Source organism: Onychomys torridus, chromosome 12 (assembly GCF_903995425.1).
Source record: "Onychomys torridus chromosome 12, mOncTor1.1, whole genome shotgun sequence".
Classification (NCBI taxonomy): domain Eukaryota; kingdom Metazoa; phylum Chordata; class Mammalia; order Rodentia; family Cricetidae; genus Onychomys; species Onychomys torridus.
Window position 1 is genome coordinate 71155312 of NC_050454.1, and position 26056 is coordinate 71181367.

General features: G+C 49.3%; 1 protein-coding gene across 4 annotated transcripts in view; it reads right to left on the minus strand.

Moving 5' to 3' along the window:
• Positions 1 to 10655: 10655 nt before the first annotated feature.
• Positions 10656 to 26056, minus strand: part of Cldn14 (claudin 14) — an 87788-nt gene continuing 72387 nt past the window's right edge. For 3 of the 4 annotated variants that reach the window (XM_036204191.1, XM_036204193.1, XM_036204192.1), the window contains one exon: positions 10656 to 11997. In XM_036204191.1, coding sequence (XP_036060084.1) covers positions 11197 to 11916 — 720 coding nt within the window. In that variant the 5' untranslated portion in view covers positions 11917 to 11997 and the 3' untranslated portion in view covers positions 10656 to 11196. The remainder of the gene's footprint in view (positions 11998 to 26056) is intronic. The other variant, XM_036204190.1, reaches the window with a different exon arrangement.

Here is a 26056-nt window from a genome sequence, read left to right on the forward strand (position 1 = left end):
AGGTGTTGGTGTAGTTCCACTGCTCTGGGGAAGACAGGCTGCTTACTCAGTGTCCGCGTTCTGGTTTGTGTGGGTCCGTGAGGGAATAAGGGTCACTCCAAGGCGAAGTTTAGGTTTAGCAGGGGAATCAGCTGGTGGACTGACAGTTACTTTGAAAAACTTCTTTTATTGTTACATGCTGTTTATACCTCTTAGCAACTCAGTTTCCCCAGATCAAAACCTCTGAGGCTGTGTGAAGGCGCCAGATGCCCTAACAATTCTCAGCAGTGAGGCATCTTGCTTTTCCAAGTCCTCCCATAACTAAGTTTTGAAAAGGCTCTGAGTCCTTTAGGAAGAACCCAGATAAGAATCAAACACTTCAAAGCTGCACACCTTTAATCCTAGGACTCAAGAGAAAGAGGCAGGTAGATCTCTGTGAGTTCAAGGCCAGCCTGGTCTACAAAGTGAGATCCAGGACAGGCAGCGCTGTTAGCACAGAGAAACCTTGTCCAAAAAAAAAAAAAAAAAAAAAAAATCAACACTTCAAACCAACAAAAAGTAACAATCAGAAATGGTAGTTCAAAGCCCAGATGCTAACACTTGAGAATTCAAGCCAGATGCGATGCTCTTCGGGACCTCTCGCTACGCTCAGACTTGAGAAATTAAACTTTTTAAGAATATTTGATGTGTATGAGTGTTTTGCCTGAACGTGTGTGTATGCACTGCATGGGTACCTGGTGACCAGGAAGGCCGGGAGAGGGCATCTGACCCCCAGTGCAGTCATCAGCTATCTTGTGGGGAACTGGGGACGGAACCTGGGTCCTGTGCACAAGCAGCGTGTGCCATTGACCTCTAAATCCAGGGATTTAACTTTTAATTGCATCTAAAACACTCTCAGAGTTGACTCAGAAAATTAGCCACCAACTCGGGACAGCAGTGGGAACTGAGATCAAGCGTGTGTGCCTCAGTGAGTTGAACAGGCCTAGACCAGAGCAGTCTGCAGCCTGAGTCTGGCTAATTTACCTCCCAGATGTTGAGTAGAATCCCTCCATCCAGATGTCCTTCCTCACCTTCAGAACGAAAAGACTGGACACTAGAGTTGACTGCCTCAAAGATGGAGGCCGTTCCTTCCCGATGAGCAAACACATTTAATCAAAAGCTCTGGTGGTTTATCTGTCCCTGCTGCTGATTCTTACCCAGCCTCAGCTTCCGGCTGGCAACAAGGAGCTCACCGCTGAGGGGCTGGGTGCTTCTCCACGGGGGCCCTCAGGTGGCCGTACCCTCTGCTGAGTCAAACCCCAGTTCAGCTTGCATTTGCCGAGACCTACACAGCAGTCCACACTCCTCCCCGGCACTCAAGACAACTCCACTTCCTGTGGGCTTTCTCTTCCAGGCTAAGCACCCTTAGAGAGAGAGGGGGCCTTCAGACCTAGAAGCTGCCAACCCCTGCACTTCCCTGGGTGGAGGAAACCAGGAGGCAGAGCCATGGAGCCACCTGGCAGGGGGGACAAAACAGGGCCTGTGCTTTTGGCCCCTGCCCATGAAGCTCCTTTTTCTTCTAAGGCCAGCACTCTGGGTTTATCTGGGGCCCCCGTTTTCTGGCAGCTGGACAAATGGAAGAAACAGTCCAGCTAGCCACAGACCCATGTAATACTCAGGCCCTGCTAGGCAAGTGTCCCAGCCCCAAATGAAGGACCTGAACCACCTCTACCCTCCTGAGTCCCAGGCTGCCAGACTTGTCTCCATCCTCCCTTTGGCTTGGCTTGCCTCTACTCAACCGCTGGGGCCATGCGACTGCGACCCGGGTTCCCAGGACAACATTGCTGAGCTAAGACAAACGGTGTGGATGGAGTGGGTGGACCTGCCCACCTTTGATTGCAAAGGCTGTTCCTCAGAGCAGCACTCCTCAGTCTGTTTATGGCCCAGCTCCACAACCAAGGGTGAATTGAGGAGAGTCAGGGCCAGGAACTCAAACAGGGCAGGAACCTGGAGGCAGGAGCAGATGCAGAGGCCATGAAGGGGTGCTGCTTACTGGCTTGCTCAGCCTGCTTTCTTATAGAACCCAGGACCGCCATGGTCCTCCTCCACCAATCACTAAGAAAATGCCCTACAGACTTGTGCAAATCCGATCTCATGGAGGCATTTTCTTCTTTTTTAAAAGATTTATTTATTATGCATACAGTGTTTTGTTTGCATGTGCCCCTGCAGGCCAGAAGAGGGCGCCAGATCTCATTACAGATGGTGTGAGCCACCATGTGGTTGCTGGGAATTGAACTCAGGACCTCTGGAAGAGCAGCCAGTGTTCTTAACCTCTGAGCCATCTCTCCAGCCCCTGAAGGCATTTTCTTAAACGAGCTCCCTCCTCAGATGACTAGCTCATGTCGGGTTGACAGAAAGCTGTCCAGCACAGTGGGAATTAGTTTCAGCTGCTGCAGCTGGCTGCACACCACACACACCTCTCTGGGTGGTTCAAAGTCACAGCTGTGGGACTGTGTGGTGGCTCCCACGGCAGTCTGAGCACTTGCTCCTGGGGCCTTCTGTGTCTCCAGGCTCTTTTATTTCTCCAGCGCTAGCTGGGCCCTATGGCCTGAAGTCATTAATCATAATTTACTTTGATTTCTCCTCTGCATAACTCAGTGTATTAATCCCTTCTGGTCAGCACACTAAGCTAATTAAATCAAGCTCTGCTCCCTCTCTTCACACACACACATACGCATACACATGCCCTTACAAATATAGTCCCCAAACAGGTCAGTTTGTTACAACTGCTGATGTAAAATTTAATAAAATATTGAAACAAAGGTCACATATAAATATGCCCAGTAAAAGTATGTTTGACTTTTCAGTGGGTGGGAAGAGTGGTACAGTATTACTAGAACCCTGGCGTTCCGTGGACTTCCCAGTGCTGGGATTAAAGGCCTGTGCCACCGCTGCTCAGCTCTTGTGTGTGTATTGTTTTTAAGATTATTTATTTATTTATTTATTTATTTATTTATTTATTTATTTATTTATTATTAAGTATACAGTGTTCTGTCTGCATGTATCCTTGCAGGCCAGAAGAGGGCACCAGATCTCACAACGGGTGGTTGCTGGGAATTGAACTCAGGACCTCTGGAAGAGTACTCTTAACCACTGAGCCATCTCTCCAGCGCCATGTGTATTTTTTTTTAAATTTAGCGTTTTTAGTTACATTTTTCCCCCCTTTTTTAGTATGCGTGTGCATAGTGCACATGTGTGGGCAGGCACGTGCCACAGTGCGTGTGTGGGTCAGTGGACAGCTTGTAGGCGTGGGCTAAGCTCTTGTTTCACACTTGGCAGCCCCTCTCCTCCTTGGGCCGCCTTGCTGGCTTTCGCTGCTAACTGTTATTTACGCTCTCCTCAGCACCCGCCTTCTAAACACACTGGTCTCGACTTTCTACTTTGCCCTTCAGAAGTCAGTAAATGTTGGGTTCATCATCAGTCTTTCCTTCCTCTTCTTCCTGAGGTTTTTTGGGTTTTTTGTTTTTGTTTTTGTAGGAACTTTCATGCTGCCCCCAGAGTGTTTGATGTGTAGTTGGTGAAGCGTTCACACCTATGATTACCAGTCTGCCTCAGCTTTGCCCACCTGGTAGGGATTTCATACAGTAACCTTGCTATTGTAACTTCCTAGATAGGCTGTCACTGTATTTGAGCACCTCTTTAAAGTGAGAGAGAGAGAGAGAGAGAGAGAGGGAGAGAGAGAGAGAGGCTGAGACTTTTGCTTCTACATTTCCAATAGGTTGAGCTTTAATTTCTTTTTTGCTTCAACATTATTACTTTCAGTTTTATTTATTTCAAAATGGTTGTGCCTGTAGTTTCTATTTCACTTTTTGGGATTTGTGGGGATTTGGGGACTGGAGGGGGAGCTTAGCAGTTAAGAATGAACGTTGCTCCCGCAGAGGAACTGAATTCAGTTCCTAGCTCCATGCCAAGCAGCTCTCAACCCCTTGTAACTCCAGCTCCAGGGGATCTGACGCCCTCTATGGCTTCTGCATGTAACTGCACTTGCGTGCGCACACACACACACATTAAAAGTAAAATAAATCTTTAAAAATGCATTACTTGTATCTCTGCTTCCTTCCATCTCTGCTTCAGGCTTGACCTTACCTGACGGCCCGCCATGGAGTAACCTGTGGCAATAGAGGCCTATTTTCTACTTGCTGTGGTCCTTTTTGCCCAGCACAAAGCCATTTAGCTACATTCAGCCTCAGATGGCTTGTTGGTCAACTACAATGCACAAGGCCGTGGGAATAAAAATGTAACCATGACAGCAGAGTCCATGGACTGATGAGGAAAATGGGCCAGCACTGTGAGCTGTGAGCACAGAGCTCAACAAAACCCATCCTGATTCTAAGTGTCCACCACAGAGGCCACTGGGATGAACACACCCTATCACTGCCTCCAAGGTCATCACCCTAGTTCATCTCCACAGCTGTAAGCTGTGGCTGCTCCTCCTTGTCCACACTTGATTTTTTCATCTTTTACATTTTATTCATTGCTGTTTCATCCCGGCTTTAATCAGCTTTGATTTTGTAAAAATAAAAACATGTGAGATCATTGGGTGAGATGGTGGAGGCCTATTAATCCCAGCACTGGGAACACGGAGGCAGGAGGATTTAGTTTAAAGTTAGCCTGGGCTACATAGCAAGACTTTGTCTCAAAAACAAAAACTAAAAAGAGACAGAAACCAAAGGTGTGTGGCTGTAAGTACAGGAGGGAGGGTCTGGGTGGAGCACCCCCAAGGACAGCCCCTAGGCTTCCCATTCCCACGTCACTTCCCAGGGCCCCCTTGCTCATGCAGCTCATGATTGACAAGGTCATGGGACACCCACCCAAGGCAAGCCTCCACTTCCTCAGACACCTGTTGAAGCTACTGGACCAAAACCTTTCTTGTTTTTCTTTCTAGTTACTAGGCTAGATGAGAAGTCTATGCAAATGCCTTATGTTGGAAAAATGCCTGAGATGACTAAAGAATTTCCAGACCCCCCAAAGCTGGAGGCAGCTGATGCCCTGGGCAGGAGCTGGTAGGCTGCCCTGGCAGAGGGAGCACTCCAGCCAGTTAATCATTTGCCAGGCTTGCCAGCCGCCGGGGAAGGTGGTGAGCATTTCAGTAGAAAGGCCCTCCGAAGAGCGGAATTAAGGTAGACCTGTGCTGGGCTGCCTACCTGCCTGTGTGAGGCTGGCTGAGCAGGAGGAGACTTGAGGAAGAGGCAGGTGATTAGCCTGGGGGGGTGTGATTTATGGGGTGACCTCCATTGGCCCCTCTCCGGCAGGAAATGGGCGGTTTACTAATGCCTTCCCCTTCCACGCACCTGCAGAGCCTGTTGGTGTATTTTAAAATAATTTACTAGATGAAGTTCTATGTTTTCCTTTGGACAGCTGCCCAGTAAGAGACTGTTGTTTTTTTAAAATTCAGATTACAATGTTTTCCTTTGTCTCTATCTCTGTCCCGCTTTCTTTCTCTTTTCCTTTCTCTTAAGGAGAGAAAGTCTGAGGACTCTAAGACCTTTATTTATGTATTTTCTGAGGCAGGGTCTCCGGTATCCCAAGCCTCACTCAGACTCCAGTCATAGCCAAAGGATGACTGAACTTCTGAACCTCGAACTCTTGACCCTCCTGCCTCCACCTCCCGAGTACTGGGTATGTACCACAATGCCCGGTATAGGGGGTGCTGGGGATTGAACCTAGGACTTCATGTATGCTAGGCTAGCACTGTATCAGCTGAGCCATGCCCTGAGCTCCTGTGGTACAGCTAGAAACAGACCTCAAGTCTCAGATAAACCCGTTCAGTTCAGCGGTCATACCATACTCATTTTCTCCTCTCCCCCATGGGGACCATTTGGCCATTCCACGTCCGCGTGTGCAAGTGTGTGTGTGTGTGTGTGTGTGTGTGTGTGTGTGTGTGTGTGTGTAAGGGTTTCAGGTAACACATGACCCCTGAAACAGAGGATAGCTTTCAGGAGTCCTCTCCTTCCACCTTGTGGGTTTCTGGGGTTCAAACTCAGGCTGTGTTCTCTTTCCCGCCTCAGTCTGTGGAACATGCCAACCCCAGCCAGAGGAACCTGACCTGGAGCTGTGACCCAGGCACCCAGTTTGAAGGTCAAAAGCCTGGTTCTGTCTCTGGTTTATCACTAAGGTAAATGCCTGTTGTACAAATTCTGGACTGCTTTAGTTTTATCATCTTACCACTGAGGTCACTGCAGCCAACGTGAAGTTAGGATGTTTCAGGGAGATGTCAGAGGTCTTAGATTTCAAAAGCCCCAACCCATGAGAGCATTATGAGGTCCAGGAGAGGGGAGGCAGATGCCAGTACACGAGGGCACAGACCCATGGGAGGATATGGCTTCCTCGAGATCCACTGAGAAAAGGGTGTTTTCTCCAGGGATCCAGAGGTGGAAGACTCCAGTGTCTCTCCTCAGGGTAGGTGGAGGAGATATCAGGGCCTGTGCATATATAGGCTGGTCTCTCACTTCTGAAACTAGGCTCTTTCTTGCCAGGGCCCCTAGGCAGCCTGAACTGAGGAGGGAGGACCCAGAAAGCTTGGCTGACTAGGACCTCTCAGGATCAGAGCCAAGTTCAGAGAGAACCAAATGTAGCGTTTCTCAGTCCACAGGGGCAGCGCTGTAACTCATACCACATTGTAACAATGGGTTCCTGGAACACGTCTGAGGCTGACTCATCTTTCCTTTTCATTCTGACACTTGAGGTCTTGTGTGGTGCCTCAAAGGAGTCAATCTTGGTTAAGACCTAGTCCTGAAGGTTTGAGCAGGAGGTGGAATCTACCCATGGCGTGGCATCTACTCCATGGTGATAGCCTTAATTGTAAGAGGCTTAGAGGGGCAGAGACACTTGTCCTGGGGGTGAATGAAAAACGAGAAAGTGTTGGGACATGCTGTTACCTGCAGGAGGAAACCCAGTCTTCCTCAGATCTACTCCCAGGTTTAGTTGGCCAGGTGTAGGGCAGACCCACTTCCTGTTAGGTCTGGGGTAGATCTCTCGTGTCACTTTCTGTTTCTCCTGATGTCACCTTTCATCTTATGTAGTCGGGACCCCCACCCCTCACCCCACCCCCATGATCTATGAATGATAGTTCTGGGAAGCTCCGCATACAGCCGCAAACCACCTATGTGCTGGTCAGGATTCCCATGGTGATTAGGCTGGAGGGATCCTGTGCTGGTGCTGACATACAGCCCTGCCTCATCATCCAGATTCAAGTGCTGGTTCAAATCCACTTTCTACGGTTTTTTTTTATTTTTAGACTTATTATTCTATGTGCATGTGCATGTGCGTACGTGCATGTGTGAGCTGTGGTTGCAGGCTGGTATGAACTGCCTGATGTAGGTGTTGGGGTCCAAACTTCTTTTGGGGCAGCAAGTGCTCTGATCTGCTGAGCCGTCTCTCCAGCCCACCTTCTCCTGTCCTGAACATTTCTAGGTCAGGCAGCTTGCTTGAGGTCTGGTTTCCTGCCTGGGTGACTGAGAGACCCATTTAGATGAACTCTTAAGAAAGGGACTATAGCATGTTTTTCTTTACTAGAGTGCTTCTGGCTGTATAGTAATCTAATAATCATCCAAGGAGTTTTCGTTTTTTTTATTATTTATTTTTGCATTTTTCAAAGAATTTTATTTATGTTTTATCGTTTGCAACTGAGGCTGGCCTTGAACTTGCTGTGTAATCAAGGATAGCCTTTCTTTTTTCTTTTTAGATTTATCTGTTTTATGGTGTTTTATCTGCACGCTTGTATGAGTGCCTGGTGTTCTCTGAGATCAGAGGAGGGTGTTGGTTTTCTAGAATGGAGTTACGGATGGTTGTGTGCCATGATGTGGGTGTCGGGAACAGAATCCAGATCCTCTGTAAGAACGGCAAGTGCTGAGCTCTCCAGAGTGAGAGTAAATGCCTCGCTCTTCCTGCCTCCTCCCAAATTCTGGGGTGACAGGTGAGTGTTACCATACACGGTGACCCTCAGCTATGTTGGGGCTAGGACTAAGGGCCTCATGCATGCTGGGCAAGCATGTTACCAACTGAGCCACATCCTTAGTGACCAGGTGGTTGAGAATCACTGTATCTCTACCCAAGGCCAGAGACAAACTCAGATCTCCCCAGCCCCCCTTTACTTCTGCAGTAATCACGTAGTTGTATACACAGCTCTCCTTCTGTGGAGTTCCTCATTTTACAAGCTGCTGATTATGAGGGAGGGCCCATCCCCAGGGACCTCCAAACTTACTCTTATCTGACTAGCTACCTCATGTTGCCAGGTGTGCTGGCTAGTTTAATGTCAACTTGACACAGGCTGGAGTCACTGGAAAGGAGGGAACCTCTATTGGTGGAATTATTAAGGCCACTCCACGTAGTTAAAGGGGAGGTTTATTTTTGTGGGGTAACTTACAAATGAAGGGATAGGTTGCAGGGTCTGACAAAGGTATGGCGCAGTCTGGCGGTGTTCTCTGGAGAACTCTGCTCGGTCTACCTCCAGCGTCCAGGGTCCTGGAACCAAGAGAAGCCTCTCCTCTCGATCCTGGGTCTTCAGCGTCCTCTCTCAGCCCTGCCTTGTAGGCGTGACCATTACCGAAGCCTCAGTGGGGGTTGGAACTTCCAGGCCAAGGCTGGAATGGCTACCCACTACAAACCTCAATGGAGAAAATGCCTCCAAAAGACCTGGCTGTAAGGCATTTTTGTAATTAGTGATTGATAGGGGACAGCCCAGTCCATTGTGGGTGGTGTCATCCTAAGCTGGTGGTCCTGGGTTCTATAAGAAAGCAGGCATGTAAGCAGGACCCCTCCATGGCCTCTGCGTCAGTGCCTGTCTCCAGGTTCCTGCCCTGCTTGGGTTCCTGTCCTGGCTTCCTTCAGTGATGGATTACAATGTGGAAGTGTATGCCCAATAAACCCTTTCCTCCCCAACGTGCTTTTGGTCATGATGTCTTGTCACAGCCATAGAGACCCTGAGACACCAGGAGATCCCTGTGAGGCTCATGGACAGAGTTTGTAGGTCGGACTGGCTGCAAGAAACAAAGAGGTTCCTCAGCTCTGACCACCCCTAGGAGCCTCTGCCTGCCTAGAAACAGCAGCTGGGTTCTCCCCGACATTTGGGGACCTGAGGGTCTAGAGAGCCCCGCAATATCAGGACAAAGCTTGACGTCAGGGAGTGTTTGGTTGTCAACTTGACTAGAACAGTGATGCTCAACCTGCCAGTCATGACCCCTATGGGGTCACGTAGCAGATATTTACATTACAATCCGTAACAGCAGCAAAAGCAGAGCTATGAAGTAGGAATGAATATTGCCATGTTGGGGTCAGCACGACATGAGGAACTGTATTAAAGGGTTGCAGCTTTAGGATGGTTGAGAAGCACTGCCCTAGGAGATTAACATGTCTGTGAGGAACTTTCAAGACCGGTTAACAGAGGAAGGAAAACTGCCTTAAACATAGGCAGCACTGTCCTGTGGGCACCGGACTGAGAGCAGGAAAAAGCCAGCTGAGCACCAGGATTCCTCCCTCACGGCTTCCTGACTGGATTCCATGTAACCAGCTGCATCACCATCCCGCTGCCGTGATGGACTGGACGCTTAGACCGTAGCCACAATAAGCACATTGCCCTGAGTTGCATCTTAACAGGCAGTTTGTTTGTTTTTCATTTCTGAGACAGGGTCTCATGCAGCCCAGACTGGCCTTGACAGGCTGTGTAGTCAAGAACTTCTCATCTTTCCATCTCCTCTTCTAATTTCTGGGACATCCCCACACACAGTTTTATGGGGTGCTGGGGACCAAACCCAGGGCCTGGTGCATGCTAGGCAAACACTCTCCAATGGAGCCTCATCCCCAGTCACTGGCAGGTATGTTTATTATTAGAAAAGTAGCTAATCCAGGGGTGAGGAAGTTCCCTGAGGCCTGTCTGAGTCTAGGACTTGGGTAGGGAGCCCCCTCTCACCTCCCGTTTGGATATTTATTCTCACCTTTGTGATCATGGTCCAGGGTCTCCCCAGGCAGAGCCACTGAGCTCCCCTGTTCCATTGTAGTTCTCTTGTGGATCTTTCCTCCACACTCAAAGCCTGGGGCCGAGGCTGAGGCCGAGCAAGGAGGGGAGCCTAGAACCACGGTTAGGCTGTGGGAGGGAGCTTGGGGGAGACATTATTCAGCTCTCTGGTCATGTGACTGAAACCAGAAAGGACAGACAGTAGGGCTCTGGAAGCTTTCAAGCCCCACCCAACTTTCTAGGAGTTTTTTTTTTTTTTTTTTTCCTAGTTGAAGAAGCCCTCTAGAACCTGTTGTCATGACAACTAGGACTGATCACCCCAGAAAAGAGTCTAGTAAATTCAACTAAGTTCTGGGGGCCAAGCACTCCTAACTGAACTTCTGGCCAATGCATAGTGGAGGCACCAGACACCCTTCGCTTTTTAGCTCACTAAAGTGGGAACTATTGGGCCAGCAAGATCACTCAGTGCGGAGAGGTGTTTGGGCAGGCTCAGTGACCTGAGTTTGATCCCAAGTCCCACACGGTGGCAGAAACAGACTCTCTTTCTCTCTCTTTCTCTCTCTTCCTCTCTCTCTTCCTCTGTCTCTCTGTCTCTCTGTCTCTCTGTCTCTCTGTCTCTCTGTCTCTCTCTCTCTCTCTCTCTCTCTCTCTCACTCACACACACACACACACACACACACACACACACACCAATACATTATTTTAAAATGAGAATGCTTTGCAGGTAGACAGCAACCTCTTTACTTTTGCTCTGTGACTTCCTGGGGGTGGGGCTCAGCGATCGGTTTTCTCAGATTTTCCCATCATGCACTAGTGGAGGCTAGCGCTCCAGTGTCAGGCTCAGGGGTCCTCATCCTGAGTGTGGCTGCATAACCAGGGTGCTCCAAATCCCTAGGGCTCAGATGAGGTTTTCCATACCTGATGCAGGACCTACTGCTGTCCCCCTCACAGACCCGCCTCCAAGGGGCTTGCTTGTTCCTGGGCCCGCAAACCAACCCCACGGGCCGAGCTTCCAAGTCACTCTTTATTGAGCGCTTATGAGACCACTCACATAAATACACAGAATAAATACAAAAACAGCACTTTTTAGAAGTCTTTGCTTTGAAGAGCACCCTTCCCTGTGTTCTGGGCTCACTTCCACACATGCACGTGGATCCCTGCGACCCCCTGCATCCGTCAGCGGTCCCTCGGGGCCCAGCAGCCCTGGCGGAGGCCTGGGAAGGAACTCACACGTAATCATTCAACCTGTACCCACTGTGCGAGGCTGAGGTCACCGAGGGGGCGCGGTTGTCCTTGTAGGCTGCTGGTGGGCGGTAGGCAGGGGCAGTGGCCGTGGTGGTGGCCCCAGCCCTGGACTGGGCCTGGTAGGGCCTGTAGGGGGCCTCATCCTGGCAGGACAAGCAGAGTAGGGTGCCCCCGATGAGAGACAGGGATGAGGAGATGAAGCCCAGGTACAGGGCCTGGCCGAGCTCGAACTTCATGCCGCTGGGCAGCAGCGGGTTGTAGAAATTCTGCACCACATCGTTCGTGGTCCAGGACACGGCCACCATGCACAGCAGGCCGGCCAGCAGGAAGAGCGCGCCCCCCAGCACCGCGAAGGTGGTCTTGGCGGGTGTGCCCTTGGCACAGCGAGTGCACTTCATGCCCACCACAGCGCAGGCGGAGGCCATGCCCGACAGCAGGCAGGAGATGACCATGAGTGCCCGGGCTGCCTGCAGGTCCCGGGGCAGCGCCAGCAGCGAGCGGTAGATCTGGCACTGGTAGATGCCGGTGCTGTGCCACACACACTCCATCCACAGCCCCTTCAGGTAGGACACGGCAGTCAGGATGTTGGTGCCCACGTGGGCCGTCCTCCGCCAGTGTGGCAGGATAGTGGTGATGAGCGTTCCCACCATGCCCAGGAAGCTAAGCAGGAAGCCCAGGAGCTGGACGGCTGTGCTGGCCATGGCCAAGGGCTCCCGCTAGCCACGCCGGGCAGCGCCCAGGTCCCCAGGGGTGGGTCTGGTCCTTAGGTGCCCGCAGGAGGCCTAATAAAGCCGAGGAGGAGAGGGAGGGTGAGAAAAGGGAACTGGGTTAAATATTATCTCAATGTACTTATTTCTGTCGCCCAAATACTTTTCCATAGGCAGTTGGTATGATAATTAACATATCCTAAAAATAAAATGGTTTGGGGGACTTCACAGGGTGGACCACAGATCTGGAAGAGAGAGATGCAGGTCCCAGCAGCCTGTGCTTCCTGGAGACCCCCAGGGAATTGCACTTGGGAGCCCCCATTCTGAATGCCTCCTGGGACCTACTCATGGGAAACACATCGAGGAAGTTCTGCCTTTTGTCTACCCTCTGGTGATTCTGTTACACCTGGACCTTCCTACTGTGTGGTCAATAATTAGAGATGACAAATGTTATCCACACAGCTTGGACCGACTGGCACGCGTCAAGGTGTACCGGTTTTGACTGGAAGAACAGCCTTGGGTGGCTGTGTCTCTAAGGCGGTGACTTTCTCAGGCACCCCAGAGGCTGCTTTGGAATTCAGAGCTGATGTGACATCAAGGTTGCTGACTCCTGCCCAGGGACAGGATTCCCAGGTGGCCAGGAGCTTAGGTTCTGTAACAGGGTATAGCCCCCACCCGCCCAGCTTCGGCCCAGCTCTGCCTTGCTAACAAGCAGCCCAGGGTGGGGAATTCCCTAAAGCAGGAGTCAGGTCGGTCCTCAGCTGCTCCAGGTGGCACTACACTGGGCTCCCTGGCTGACCCCTGACCCTGAATTCTAGAGCCTATCCAACCCTTTCTTGTGAAGTTACTCATTAAGGACCATAAGGAAAGCTTGCCGGCCTGAGCCCACAGGCTTGGTGAGTGGACCAGTCTGGGGAGGTCTCAGTGTGTATTTATGGAAAGCAAGGAGGGCTAATTTTAGAAATCAGTAGGTTGCTATTTTTAATTAAAGGATTTTCTAATTTAAGACGTGTTAATGAGCCCCCTCCCCCCACCTCCAGCTCCCCTCTCTCTCCCATAGTAGCAGCAGCGGCTGCTGGCCTCGATCCTCACTTTAAGGCTGTCCATTCTGTAGAGAACGTGGTAACTGAAACTCCTTGGAAGGCACGTGACTCTCCTCCCGGGCTGCAGCGGAAGGCTACTCCCCCGCACTGCTGTTTGCCTAGGAAGGCCCTGCCTGCTGCTGGAGCTGTGTGCACTGGCTCACCCAGCCTGACTTGGAGTTCCCTATGGGCTACTGTTTTCCCCACAGGCCTGTGGAAACATTTGCAGGAGAGATGCAGGTCCAAGACAAAGGTTCTGAAAGCCCTCAGTGGGCCAGGTGGGCAGCACGGCATCTGACAAGGTGAAGGCATGGGGTCTTGCATGTGTGTGTGTGTGAGTGTGTGTGTGTGTGTGTGTGTGTGTGTGTGTGTGTGTGTGTGTGTGTATTTCAGGAGGCTTCCCTGCACCCTAAAGAGTTTTAGAGACAGTTGTTACAGCTCCACACTTTCTATAACTTCAAGTTTCCTGTAAGCCTTGCAGGCACTGATGGTTTAAACTGACAGGATTTTCTAGGCCGTTCCCGAGGTCTGGGAGAATCACAGGCAGGTAATTACGCAAGCAGAGCTAAACGACATGATCGAGCCTACTGTGCTCACTCGGGACACCTGTGGGAGCTGTCTTCCCCAGTCACACAGAAATGACACGATGTAGCTTAACCCCATGTCTGCACACTCGAGTAAAGAAAACGTCCTTTCTAAACTGGAAAGCTCATGGTGGTCAGATGAAAACCAATTCGGGGTGCAGGACCTCAGAGGTCATTTCTACTTTGGTAAGCTGCAAGAGCCACCAGATTAGGTGTAAAGCCCCGAAAGTCACCTGGATCACAGGAATTCTAAGCGTTTCCCAGGAGGCATCATCCCACTATTCAAATTCTTTACAAATACAGATTAGGGCTGGCAAACTGGCTCAGTGGGTAGAGGCGCTTGCTGCCTAGCCTGAGGGACCTGAGTTTGATCCCTGGGATCCAAACGTTGTCCCCTGATGTCTATCTGCACGTCCTCCCACATATGTGCACATACATACATGTATAACATACTAGATGAATAATTTTTAAGAATGTAGATCGTCAACCTTTTAGGATGAAATAACTGAATTTCAGTTTAAAAAAAAACCTGTTTTTATAGCTGTTTTTTCCCTAGTTGCATAGATATGCGAGGTTATTTTTCATTTTTCAAAAACCTGCCTTATAAGAGCAAAGCCCTCTTAACCGCTGAGCCATCTCTCCAGGCCAAGATGAGTGTCTTTATGAGAAGATAGAAGACACCGGAAGTCTAAGAGAAAACATGGTGCATAGATTGATGCAGAGTTTGGAGTGATGCATCTAGAAGCCCAGAATGTTCCAGATCCAGCAGCCAGCAGAAGCTTGGACAGTTTTAGGACAGGCTGCCCCTCACAGCCCTCAGGAGGAGCACCCCTGAGAAGCCTGGGTCCCAGACTTCTAGAATCAATTTCTGTTCGTTAAGTGTCCCCAGCTCCTCTCCCTCCCTCCAGTTACTCCCCCTCCCCCAGATACTCCCCTTCCTCCAGCTAATCCTCCTCCTCAGCTACTCCCCCTTCTTCCAACTACTCCCCACTAACCCCAGTTACTCATCCTCCCTCCAGCTACCCCCCCCCCAGCGCTGTCTACTTAGCCCAGGAAGTTAGAGAAAAACACACCCAAGTCTGAATACAAGAGTGAGCCTCCTCCAGGGCAGAGTGCTGAAAAATCTGGTGGCTTTGAGTTGGTCACTACATTAAACAAAGCAGCATCTGCCTTCGTGTCCCTAAATGTGGAAGACAGAAAACGAGGAGAAAGATCTGGAAAATCTCCTGTAGATATGAAGTTCAAAGACAGGCTTTGTCTAAGTGACCCACACAGGGATCAAATGACTAGGCTTCTCCACATTAAATAATAATAATAATAATAATAATGATAACAGTAATAATAATAATTTAACCTAGGAAGAGTTTGAGGCTAAGGTATGTGTTCAGCTTGCTGCCTGCACCCAACCACTGGCTGGCTGTCCTTCTTAGGTTGGTTGTCTGCTTTTCTTTCTCCTTTCTTTTGAAAAAATTAATTATTAATTATGTGTACGCATGTGTGCCTGCACCGTGGTGTGTGTGTGTGTGTGTGTGTGTGTGTGTTGCCCATGGAGGTCAGAGGGGGTCGGATCCCCTGGAACTGGAGTTAATACAGTATGATTCACCCGATACGGTGAAGGACAGTAGGTGCTTTTTACCAGGAAGCCATCTTTCCAGTCCCATCACAACCCCCTTTGACAGTGTCTGAATCACTGTCAGTTTTCCTTAAATCAACATGTCTTGGTTTCATAGATCATAAAAACCCAAATTTGGGGTGTGGGCCAGGTGTGGATAAGGTGACTCAGTGGTTGACCAGGCTTTACCTTAGAAATGTAATAGAGCAGGGTTGGGGATTTAGCTCAGTGGTAGAGCACTTGCCTAGGAAGCACAAGGCCCTGGGTTCAATTCTCAGCTTAAAAAAAAAAACAGGAAAAAGAAAAAAAAGAAATGTACTAGAGCTCAGTGGGGCCCCCTTCAGTTAGGACCAAGATCAAGACAGACATACAGCTGAGTGGGAGGGAGGGAGGGAAGAGAAAACCCCAAACCAAGCCACAGGATTCTGTCACAGCCGGGTTGGAAGCCTCCAAGGGTAAGACAACACAGCTGGCCTGTGGATTTTGTGAACTTCTGAAAGTTATTCGTTTGAACATTGAACTGGGGACATATGGCCACAGTTACAAATGTGCAAATGAAAATGTAAAGCAAAGATTTACCGATGTTAAATGAAACACCGTGGAAGCTGTTTCTATCTCGTTCTCTGAGATTGCATGTTGAGTCCGGGTTAGGGACTCCTCAGGTGAAAGTGCCCAGTGTCCCTGGTCCTCGGACCTTGTGTTTCCACCGGTGGTGGGTTCTTAAGCATCTGCAATGTGCATTTTGTTATTCTCATTGAAGGGTGGGAAAGTTCAAGTTCAAAGTCATTAAGTGACTGGGCTGAGCAGGCAGACCAAAGAGGAGAAGACTGTGACACTTGGCTGAGATGCTGGAAGAGCTGTGACCAGGTGGGTGAGGCTGACAGGGTGAGAGACAGACGTTGAGACTGATGGCCTTGGGCAACCAGACAATGGCTAGTGAAGACAGGGTGATGGGATGATGCAGGGTTGTGGCCGTGGTGTTAGTTCTCTGGATGTCTAGATATCTGGTCCAAGGTATCATTTGTGCCCTTGTTACAGTGTTTTGGGTGAAGTTAACATTTAAAGCAATACGGGATTTCTTCTTTCCTTCCTTCCTTCCTCCCTCCATCCCTCCTCTCTCTCTCCCTTTCTTTCCTTTTTCCTTCCTTCCTTCCTTCCTTCCTTCCTTCCTTCCTTCCTTCCTTCCTCTCTCTCTCCCTTTCTTTCCTTTTTCCTTCCTTCCTTCCTTCCTTCCTTCCTTCCTTCCTTCCTTCCTTCCTTCCTTCCTTCCTTTCTCTCTCTCTTTCTTTCTTTTGGTGAGGGTCTCACGTAGCTCAGGTTGGCCTCAAATTTACATGCAGCCAAGGATGGACTCTGACACTCTTGAGGCTGCCCGATGCCCAGTGCTGGGATTTCAGACAGGCACAACCAGGCCTGGCTTATGGTGCAGAAGGTTGGAACAGGCATTCTACTAGCCGATGCTACTTCAATATGTGGACTTTTCAGTTAACTAAATTAATTAACTGATTCATTTTGTGACAGTCTCACATAACCCAGGCTGGCCTTAAATTTGATTTGTAGCCAAAGATGTCCTTGAATCTCTGATCTTCCTGCCTCTACTTTCTGAGTTTGGGTATTACAGGTGTGTACCACCACACCCAGTTTGTAGAGTCCTGGGGACCAAACCCAGAGCTTCATGCATACCAGGCAAGCACTCTACAAACTGAGCTACATCCAGCCCTGTCTATACCTTTTACATGTTTAGAAGTTTAAAGTTAACTGAGTCACTGATGAGATTTCAGATTGTAGATTTCCCTGTAGAATTCAAGGACCCAGAGAGAAGGTAGCATGTGGCTTTTCTGGCTTGCCTTTCATGTGTACACAGTGATCAAGGCATGCACTTTCTCTGAGGCATACTGGGTGCTAGGTGTTACCTTTGCCTGCTTTCAAGCTGAACCCATTACAAATGAAAACACAGATCCTTGTTCAGAAATGACTGGGAATTTCAAGATGGCGGCAGTAACCGGCAGTGCTCACAGCTGAGTGAACATTTCACAGGGTGGCTGGCTCCTTGGGCGTGTGTTGGGGTTTTCCTCTTATTACACAGCCGAGAACATCTGGTTGGGAGTTTGAAAGGAGCAGGGACTCTCTCACAGTGTTCTGTGGTATAAAAAATATGGCTTCATGGGCTTATTTTCTCCTTAAGTGTAGCCTGGATACCTCCGTCAATATAGTCCAAGCTCCCTTATCCAGCTGTCCAGGAGATCACAGCACAGCCTGGGAGATGAGAGAGACCCGCCTAAACAGGGTGAAAGATGAGACTGACTCCCGAAAGTTGTCCTCTGACCCCCACATTCACGTCCTGTCTAAATAAATAAATACTTTAAACAGTGGAAAACAGGAAATACTTGTTAGTAATCGTGATGGTTCCTATTGTCCATTGGACGGCACCGGAAGCTTTTTGGGACAAAGCTGTCGCCGGCCTCCGGTGGCCGGGAGCGGTCAGTGGACACAGACCCGGGGCTCCCTGTCACAGTTTTCATGTCTCTCTTGCCCTGGAGAAGCTGTGGGATACCATGATGGCCCACCCACTGGGAGTGAAGCTGGCAACCCTCCTCCTCTCTTCCTCTCTTTATAGTCACTCAACAGCAAGATGCAGGGGCAGCCATCGGACTGCCTGTTCAGACTCGGCAGTGCCATCACATGGCCCTGGCGGGAGCTCCCCTCTTGCTGTTGCTGTTGGCTGAGCCCCCCGAAAGCTCATGGTCTTGGCAAACAGTGTGGGGACTCGCTGCCTGAATAAGAAATACGCACATCAGGCAGACGGAGGAATGCTTGGGTTGAAAGGGCCAAGAATCACTCCTGAGCTGGCAAGATCCACTGTCTGAAACTCAGGACGGCCTTGGTACAAGCTTGACTTTGATCTATTTCTGTACTACAGGAGATCTGGTCTGATGTAGACAAGAAAACAATTAAAACAAACAAACAAACAAACAAACAACATGAACATATTAAACTTCATTGATTTTTTTTATCTACATGCACACACCCAAATCAGGGTTAGAGAGATGGCTTAGAGAAACATTAGCTGCGTAAGTCGGAGGACCAGAGTTCTACGCTTGGAACCCACACAGAGTCTGGATTTGGAACCCTATATCTGCAATCCCAGTACTTTTATGACTAGATGGGAGGTGGAGGCAGGAGAAGCGCCCTGATCCAGCTGTCCAGGAGTACACAGTGTCTCATCGGGGACAAGAGAGACCTGCCTCAATATGAAAGGTGAGAACTGACTCCCAAAAGTTGTCCTGTAACTTCCACATGCGTGTCCTGCCTGAATAAATAACTATTTTAAAAGGTGGGCAACAGGAAATACTTGTTAGTAATTGAGATGGTTACTATTGTCCAATCGACAGCACCAGAGCCAATATTAGAAACAAACTCTGCATGTCTCTGCAAAGGAGTCTCTCGGTTTAGGTTAATTGGAGGAGGAAGATTCATAGTGAACTTTGGGAGCACTGTTCCAGGGGCTGGGAGCACTGTCTGAATGTGAAAGGGAGCAGCACTCATCTTTGCCTCATGTCCCTGAGGTGATGGCTTTTTTGCCTCGAACTGTAAACCCCTCTCTGCCGTGAACTGCTTTTGTTACCGCAACGAGAAAAGTCACTAGATCGGTAATGTTTTCATGGCTCCCAAAGATGAACTTGTTTTTCTTTGCCTGTGTAGTTTTCTCCACAGATGCCTCATGAGGCATCGATCTCACTGCACAGATTAGTATGTAAAATACAAGAAGTGTTCCAAGATTGGTGGATCACAGGGATCCGGATAAGGGCAGAGGCCAGCACTGCCTCCCAGCCTGAGTCGTTGGAGGCCAACTGCTCAGCCTGACTCATCGCCACCCACCTCGAGGCAGAGGCTTCCTAAGCTGTGAAGAAGATGCCGAGATAATACAGGGAAAACCTGAATGCCCAGTTCAATCATTGTTAAGGATCAGGGGCCAGCCAGAGAGAGGCACAAGTTAGCATTGAGCCCACAGGCAGCCTCAGACCCAGATGGGGACCTCGGGTCCGCCATTGTGGGTGATGCTCTAGTTTACCAACTTCAAATCCAAACCTAGTACCTAAAGGATTTAAACCTTCAAAAATGGAAAGCTCTCCATGGGAATTAAAAGCCAGAACCCCAGATATCTCTAGTTTGGAGACCCTCTCAGGATGCTAATCCTGCTTCCTTTTCTACCTTGTCCAGAGTTCTGTCACCTGACTTGGGAAGACAGCTGCTAAGGATGTGGGGCTCAAGGGAGTGGAGGATTTTATATAAACTAGCACAGAATCTTTCCACTTTACGCCATTTTTTAAATCCTTCTTAAGAGACTGCCAAAAAGCCTGGAGAGATGGTTCAGTCAAGTGTTTGCTGTGCAAGCTTGAGGACCTGAGTTTGATGCCTGGAACTCACATTAAAATAGCCAGGCAAGAAGTTCAGAGCTTAAAGACCCAGCATTGGGGAGGTGGTGGGTCCCTGGGGCTCTCTAGCCAGTCAGCTTAGACTAATTGGTGAGCTCCAGGTTAATGAGAGACCCTGCCTCAAACAATAAGGTGGATAGTTCCTTGCCTCCCCATGGATGTGCACACACACACACTCAAACACACACATCCTCACATTCACACACAGAGAGATGATAGGTGGTAGATAGATAGATGATAGACAGACAGACAGAGGAACCGAACCGATTCATTTCTCCTTCTCCCAAGTGTATGTGTGTGTGCTTGGGGGTCACAGAGAGGTTCCTGTGAGGAGGAGGAGGAAGAGGAGGAGGAGGAGGAGGAGGAGGAGGAGGAGGAGGAGGAGGAGGATGCTCTCAGGTAGCAGTTCTGAACAGAGCTGACTCTCTCCACAGGGAGTCAGAGCAGGAGGAGGAAACAGTCATGGTAAAGCTCCCAAGCTGACACAAGGTCCTGAACATCCCACGGATTCAGTCCTTGCTCCCAAACTGAGGTCCAGCAATGAAGAGAGAGCTTTGCCCAGATACTGTGGAACCAGATTCCTGCTCTCCCTGGGTCCTCAACATCTTGGCTGCCCCCAGTCCTAGTGTCTTATGGTTCCCAGAGACACCCAGGCCCAAGGACCACAATGACTCTTTCACCTGGAGAATGCTCCCTTTCTCCAGGTCACTGACCTGCCTCCAACTCACCCACCACACACCTGAGGGAGGGGCCCAGCTTTTGAGAGAAATGACCGCCAACGCCCGTCACTCCAACTCACTCACAGAAGACCTTGAGTCTCATCCACCTCGCTGCTCTGGAACACAGCTGGCTCTGACTCAGATAGCGACAGGGATACCACAGGCACACGGCAGGTCTTCCAGCTTTGCCTCATTCACCAGCCGGAAGCTTCAAGGCCAGGGTGTTTGAGAGACAGTTGTCTGGTCAATTACGGTCTCTGAGTACAGCCTACGTGGGCACACATGCCCTTTGGTTAACATTAACTATCTGGTGCATCCTACCAGGTGGCCTTGCTGAAGCAGGCATTCAAGATGAACCGGAAATGTCATATCTGCATTTGGAACAAGAACACCCGAGACATCTACACATGGCCGACTAATGGGTCTCTGTGGCCGGCAGGTGACGTGTCCCCCGCTCCACTGCTCTGTCACCCTTTTTTGACCTCCCGGCTCTGGCTTTATTTGTCGGCTTCTCGAAAAGTCACCAGACTCCTGTCAATGAGTAAAAAGGTCCCCTGCATGCCAACTGCGGCCACAGTGACATGTACTCTGAACTGTCCACCTGACAGTTGTCCCCACGTCTTTGGACTTTTTTCCCCTATTGAGCAATTTGGTTTCCCAATACTGAAAAGGGCCAGTGAATTCTGAGGAAGGAGCAACTTCCTTTTCTGGTTGTTTTTAGCCTAGTGGCTGATTCAGGTGATGTCTGTAGGTAGGAAACGGTACTGAGTAGGTAGGTCAGTGGGGCATCGTGCTGAATGAGGGGCGGTACAATGGGAGTTGAAGGTAAGAGCCGAAGGGAGAAGACAGCCTTCTTGAGAGGTGGGAGATGTTGGCCTTGAGACCTCCAAGGTGGTGCAGAGACCTGGCCCGGCTAGGAATGGCTCCAGACCCTTCAGGAGTCCAGGGTGTGATTCTGGGATGTCAAGGTATGCTGAGAACCACTGAGTTTCTGGTTGATTCCATTAGCTCCTCTACGGTAATCAATCTAAGTGTTCAGGAACCTCCCTCGGCACTCATCAGTCATGTTAGAGAGGATGCTGTGAAAAATCTCTGCTGGGCAGATGGTCCTGGGCATGGCTCAGCCTGGTCCCTTCATCCCAAGCAACAATGGTGTAGACAGGAAGGGAGCACCTGGCGGGTGGTAGTGTGAGCTTGCAGCAGCTTAGAGTCTGTTTCATCTTTAAAAGTTTTGTGTCTCATTTTATTTTTTTATTTGTGTGTGTGTGTCTGTGTTTGTGTGTGTCTCTCTGTGTGTGCCTGTCTGTCTCTGTGTGTGTGTGCCTGTGTTTGAGTGTGTGTGTGTCTGTCTGTCTCTCTGTGTGTCTGTGTTTGAGTGTGTGTGTGTCTGTCTCTGTGTGCATCTGTGTGTGTGTGTCTTGTCTGTCTCTCTGTGTCTGTGTTTGAGTGTGTGTGTGTCTGTCTCTGTGTGTATCTGTGTGTGTGTGTCTGTCTGTTTGAATGTATGTGTGTATGTATGTACATGTGGAGATGAGAGGCTGACATCCAGTGTCTCCTTTTCCACTCTCTGCCTTATGCTTTGAGGCAGGGTCTCTCACTATACGTGGCAGCACTTGATGACTGGCTGGACTGGTTGGCCAGGGAGCCCCTGGGATCTGCCTGTTTCTGCCTCCCCAGCCCTGAGGTTCTGGGTTTTCCACGGTGCCCAGCTCTTTGTGGAGACCCTAGGGATGCAACTCAGGTCCTTGTGCTTGGGCCACAGGCTTCACTGAGTCTCCTCAGGCCTGACAGTTTCTGACCCATCTGCACCCTCCGTCCCATGGAAAGACTTCCCATGAGCTGAGATGGAGTCATGGAAAATGGGCCTCCCTGGAGGTAGGCCGAGGCCGAGACGGGGCATCTGAAGAACACTGGTGTCTGCTGGGTGCCAGCGCTGACAATAAGATGCAAATGTTCTGAAGGGACTTTTTTCCCCTGAGTTGAGGGGGGACGGGGAGGAGGGGCTCGCTGTGTAGCCAAGGTTAGCCTCAAACTGAATTCTCCTCCTTCAGCCTTCTGAATGCTGATTAGAGGTGTGCAACACTGTGCATTGTTTATTTGGTGTTCCAGAGGGAACTCAGGGCTTCCTGTGTGCCAGACAAGCACTCTACGGCCTACATTCCATCCCCGCCCTTTAGAGAACGTGTTGATTTCTCAGCACTCACTGAACATTCTTAGGAAGTCCTGAGCAGAGAGAAGATAAAAGTAGTAAGTAATTTATTTTGTTTTTAAAAGATCTTACTTTATATTTAAAGTGTGTGTGTGTGTGTGTGTGTGTGTGTGTGTGTGTGTGTGTGTGTGTGTGTGAACATGAGTGCGGATATCTTTGAAGGCCAGAATAGCGTGGTAAATCTTTGGCACTGAAGTAAGAGAAAGTTGTGAACTACCTGAGCTGGATGCTGGGAGCTCAGCTCTGGTCCTCTGCTGGAGCAGCACATGTTTTGACCACTGAGCCATCTCTCCAGCTCTCAGGGAACGATATGTGATGGGAAAACACGTTAGGTCAGGTGGAGAGGAACCAGTGAAGGAATCTCAAGGGGATGGAAAATGGTCCCAGGAAGTCTGGAAAGACAGCTCAGTGGTTAGGAACACTTGCTGCTCTTGCAGAGGACCTGAGATTAGACATCAGCACCCAAGTTGAGTGGCTTCAGGGGGTCTGACACCTCTTCTTGTCTCCACACTCATGCACACATACACACACTCAGACACACACTACTACACATCAAAATAAACTAAAAATATAATAATAATAATAATAATAATAATAATAATAATAATAATAATTTGGCTCTGGAGCTGTAAGATTCTAACTCCCTCAGTCATGAACTTCTGACCAGTTACTCATCCTCACAGAAACTTTGATCCAGGTGTGGCTCTTCTTTATTCTGGGATCCTCAGCTCACAGAATCATCTAAGAGCATAGTTCTGCCGCTAAGTGTATAGAGTCACTCACATTGGGCACTGAGGGTATGCCAACTTCTATCTCCAAAATGTGTGGGTTTTTGTTTGTTTGGTTTGGTTTTTTGAGACACGGGTTCTCTGTGTAGCTTTGGAGCCTGTCCTGGAACTCACTCTGTAGCTCAGGCTGGCCTCAAACTCACAGAGACCCACCTGCCTCTGCCTCCTGAGTGCTGGGATTAAAGGCATGCACCACCACTGCCCGGCCCTCCAAAATGTTTTTGTGACCGCCAATGAACATTTGGAGTCATTAAGCAACTCCCCTCCCCCTGTTTCTGTGTCAGTGCTGACCATCCCACTGTCTCTACGAACTTCACTGTTCTAAACATCCCTGGGGTGGAGACAGACAATATTCATATTTTTGTGACTAGCTTATTTCACTTAGAAGTCAGGTGTTCCCTACATGATCTTCCCTGACTGCTAACTGTCCCTGGGCAGCTGCTGGGTGTGCCTGAGACCCCTGCTCAGAGTAGGCAGGGGGAGTGACCAAACACCCAGTGCTCACTCAGGCTGGAGTCACTAACAACGGATGGATGGAAACCAACCCACACCTTTATGTTTTGACAGACTCCCATGATGCTCCAGCGACTTCGCCTTTAGGCCTAAGAATGGTGGCACTCTTATCTATCGAGAGACTCAAACCAGGCCATAATGCTAAGACCTTCCATAAGTTAGTCCCAAACAGGAATGGTTGTTCCAAAAGAAAGTCAAGACTTATAAGGGTTTGACAGAATGTCCACACACCATAGCATTGTGTTTACCTTACTCACTGCTTAATATAATAGTCCTGAAATATCATTAAAACCAAGGGTTCTTTTGTTTTGTTTTGTTTTGACATGGTGCTGTGGATGGAACTCGGGGCTTCATGCATGACAGACATGAATTCCAGCCAGTTATGAGCCTTAGATGTCCTCCACTGTCTCTGTGCCTAAACTGACGCTATGGCTACTGGATAAACCTTTAAACTGTATCCTTAGCAGACTAGTGGCTTCTACCAGCCTAGACCAAGACTGTCCCCAACTAACATCTGAGACCAATAACAGGCTTCTCCATGGTGTGGTGACCCCAGCCTGTGCACCAGCCAGTTTAATGATAAACACCTTGACTTATCATTGTTACAAAAGTAATGAAATTCAAAATAGCTGCTTCTATGGTGGAACATGTCCTTTTCTACAATTTTTTCAAAACACAGTTTCTTTGGCTAGCCCTGGCTGTCCTGGAATTCACTCTGTAGACCAGACTGGCCTTGAACTCAGAGATCTGCCTGCCTCTGCCTTCAGAGTGCTGAGACTAAAGGCATGCACCACTATGCCCAGCTAATACTTTTGTTATTAATTTATTATTAATATTTTGTTGTATGTCTATGGACGTGTTGCCTGCATGTATGTGCACCACATGTGTGCAGTGTCCATGGAGATAAAAAAAAATGGTGTAGAGTCCCACATCTGGAGTTACAGATGGTTGTGAGCCACCATGTGGGTGCTGGGGGTTGAACCCAAGTCTTCTGGAAGAGCAGTCAGTGCTCTCAAATGGCTGAGCCATCTTCTCAACCCTAGAACATGTCTTTTGAGCCCACCCAAATCTGTTCCTGAGTCACTCCTATTTAGCTCAGAATGAATCGCTGAATCCTTTTGAAGTGAGGGCTGTTTTGAGTCAACAGCTAAAGTGGTGAATGTTATTTTGCAGGTATTTATGCTATTTAGTTTTCTCTTGCTGCAACAAAAACCCAGAAACAATTAACTTAAAAAGAAGAAAGGTTTATTTTGGTTCAGAGTTTTAGAGAATTCGCCCATGACCAGTGGCCTATTGCTTGCTGAGGGCTTCATGACCCGGACTGTGTGGTGGAGTGCTGCTCTCCGTGACTGGACAGGAAGGAAAGGGGAAGCAGAGAAACTGGGATTTCACAATCTCCTCACGAGAATGTCTCACAACCCCACCCCCATTAGGTCCTGCCTATCACCACCCAATGGTGCCACCCTAAGGACCAAGGCTGGAAGTCTGGAGACACCTGGTCCTTAGGGTGGCCCTGTTTTACCACATATTTTATATGTAGGTGTAAAAGTATAAATAAAAATGCATTGAGCTCATACAGTTAGCCAGTTGCCCTTGTCCACGTTTATGAGGAAGGAGTTCTGTGGGATACAGACACTGGAAACACCCTTTCCCATCTCTGTTCTGTCTGTGGTCCAGAGCCAGATGGAAATCCCGGAGAATGCTTACATTAGGACTCATGGCAGGAAGCCTGATGCTGTGGGAGGCTCACTCAGCCCTTCGAGGCTGCCGCAGGCAGAGGTGCCACACAGCCTGCAGCAGATCTGGTGCAGGGCGGCCTGCTTGCCACACCTGCCCTGGGTAACCCACACTTCCAATTGCTACCTCTCTAACACACTTGTCTGCTGGCACCCAACGTCACACCTCTAGTGTGCCTCAGACCCTGTAATGATAGAAGCACCCTCACGTGAATGGCGTTTAATGAAGTGTGGCCACAGGAGGAAGCTGCTATCATTGCCAGCCATCTTGTCTGGTCCTCCTCACCCAAGGCCTCCTTCCAGACAAGCTTTGAGTTCTTCCCTCCGCCATCACTATCTCAGAGTTACCAGACCTCCCTGGGGCCACCAGAAATGGCTATTGTTCTGAGAAAAGGGTCTGAGATGGGGCCCTGTATCTAGACCCAGAATCTGCTGTGTGTCCAGGTGGAGGTATC